The following is a 1,831-nucleotide window of genomic DNA, read 5'->3' as shown; positions in this document are numbered from 1 at the left end:
CGCATCTCGGGGGTAGGCGCATCTGGTTATATCTGGAGAATAATTCCTGGGCTAACATAATGTTGTCCCCAATGCTTCTTCCCGGAATAAAAGCTGTCTGACATGGGCTAACTATCTTGTCCAGTAGCACACTAATTTTTTGGACAAGAAGTTTCGCAATGATCTTGTATAAAACATTGCAGCATGAAATTGGTCTAAAATCATTAACCGACATAGGCGTATGTACCTTTGGGATCAGGGCCAAGATCGTGGAGTTGACCTGCTTCAGAAGTTTTCCGGTAGAAAAGAAGTCTAGTACCGCCCTCGTAACTTCTTCCCCAACCACAGGCCAAGCCGCCTTGAAAAACCTTGACGAGTAGCCATCAGGTCCCGGTGCCTTGTCATCAGCAATATCGAACATTGCTTGCTTCACATCATCCGCCGAGATTGGAAGGAGTAATTGATTAGCTTCCTCATCAGTGATACAGTGCCTTGCCCACGGTCTAAGATAACGAATATCCACTGACAGTTCTGGTCTGGTGCCTCCTAAGAGGTTCTGATAGTATGAGACAAACTCATGGGCGATTTCCCCTAGATCCGTGTGTGTGAAACCATTCTCATCATTAATCTGTAAGATTCTCCTCCTTACTCGTCTCTGTGCAATTTTACGAAAGAAAACCCGGGAACATTGGTCTCCGTCTTTCATCCACTGCATTTTGGCTCTCTGCTGCAGCATGTTCGGTTCGAGTTTTGCCGCTTTAGCATAAACGACTCGACAACAATGCTCCAGGAGTAAATATAGCTCATTTTGTCTATCAGAGCAACTGTTGTGTTGTGCCTCATCAAGAAAACCTTTGGCTAGTTGGACATTCATCGTCAGATCTCCCTTATTTCTCCTTTGTAGTCTAAAGACTGGTTTAAGTGCCTTCAGTTTACGTGTCACAGCATACATAGGAATACCCACAATCTCATGATGCCAAATATTCTGCACATTGTGGATAAACTCGGGTGAATGGGCCAGATAGTTATCAAATCGAAACATGCCTCCATTATGTTGTTGTATATCCCCATGTAAGACCAGTGGAGAGTGGTCAGATGTCCGTGGAGTAAGGCTGCGATAATATGCGCTCGGGAACCTTGCCAGCCAGCGGTCATTAATAAGAATCCGATCCAGTCGCTTCCATAAACTCCTCATAGACGTACTGCAATTATGCCACGTGAACCATTCACCTCGCATAGGAAGTGGGATCAGCCCCGCCTCCAGAATACCAGCATTAAATTCTTCGGTGGCCATCCTTATATCTCCTGAGATGCCACATACTTCGTTAAGGTCACGTACTGCATTAAAATCCCCTCCCACCATCCACGGGATGTCAGAGCATTGCTGAGCTAGCGTCTCCAATGCCGTCCATAAATTCCGACTATCAATCACCTCAGATGCCCCATAAACAACAGTGATAATAACAGATTCATTGTCAGCCATCTTAGTAACCCGACAGTGAATAAATTGATCTGCCGAGTCTAAGATATGGACATCAACAATATTCTCGTCCCAAGCTATCCAGATGCGATTACCAACAGAAGAATAATCGACAAACCATTTCCAATGTGGAAGTAAAAACGATTGAATATGCATAACATTATTCAAACGAACACGAGTTTCAAGAATGCCAAGGAAGTGTAACCTGTATTCAGAGACCAAGTCCTTCAAAGCGAGCTGATGGTCTCGTTTGTTCAGCCCACGGACATTCCACACAGCGATGTTCAACATGGATCATCGACCTTGGGGCTGCTTGTGTTAGGACCCCCTGAATGCTCACCTGCATCATCAATTAAATGCAAAGCGTCAAAA

At 44.8% G+C, this 1,831-nt stretch overlaps 1 protein-coding gene across 1 annotated transcript; it reads right to left on the bottom strand.

Annotated features, from left to right (window-relative positions):
- Positions 1 to 226: 226 nt before the first annotated feature.
- Positions 227 to 1,462, bottom strand: LOC105180308 (the record flags this gene model as incomplete). Its single annotated transcript, XM_011103976.1, has 2 exons — positions 734 to 1,462; positions 227 to 634 (listed from the first exon to the last, which is right to left on the bottom strand). Coding segments are annotated over exons 1-2 (1,137 nt in total), but the record flags the coding sequence as incomplete, so codon positions are not given.
- Positions 1,463 to 1,831: the final 369 nt, after the last annotated feature.

Source organism: Sesamum indicum, unplaced genomic scaffold (assembly GCF_000512975.1).
Source record: "Sesamum indicum cultivar Zhongzhi No. 13 unplaced genomic scaffold, S_indicum_v1.0 scaffold00629, whole genome shotgun sequence".
Classification (NCBI taxonomy): Eukaryota; Viridiplantae; Streptophyta; class Magnoliopsida; order Lamiales; family Pedaliaceae; genus Sesamum; species Sesamum indicum.
This window is presented reverse-complemented; position numbering and strand designations above follow the sequence as displayed.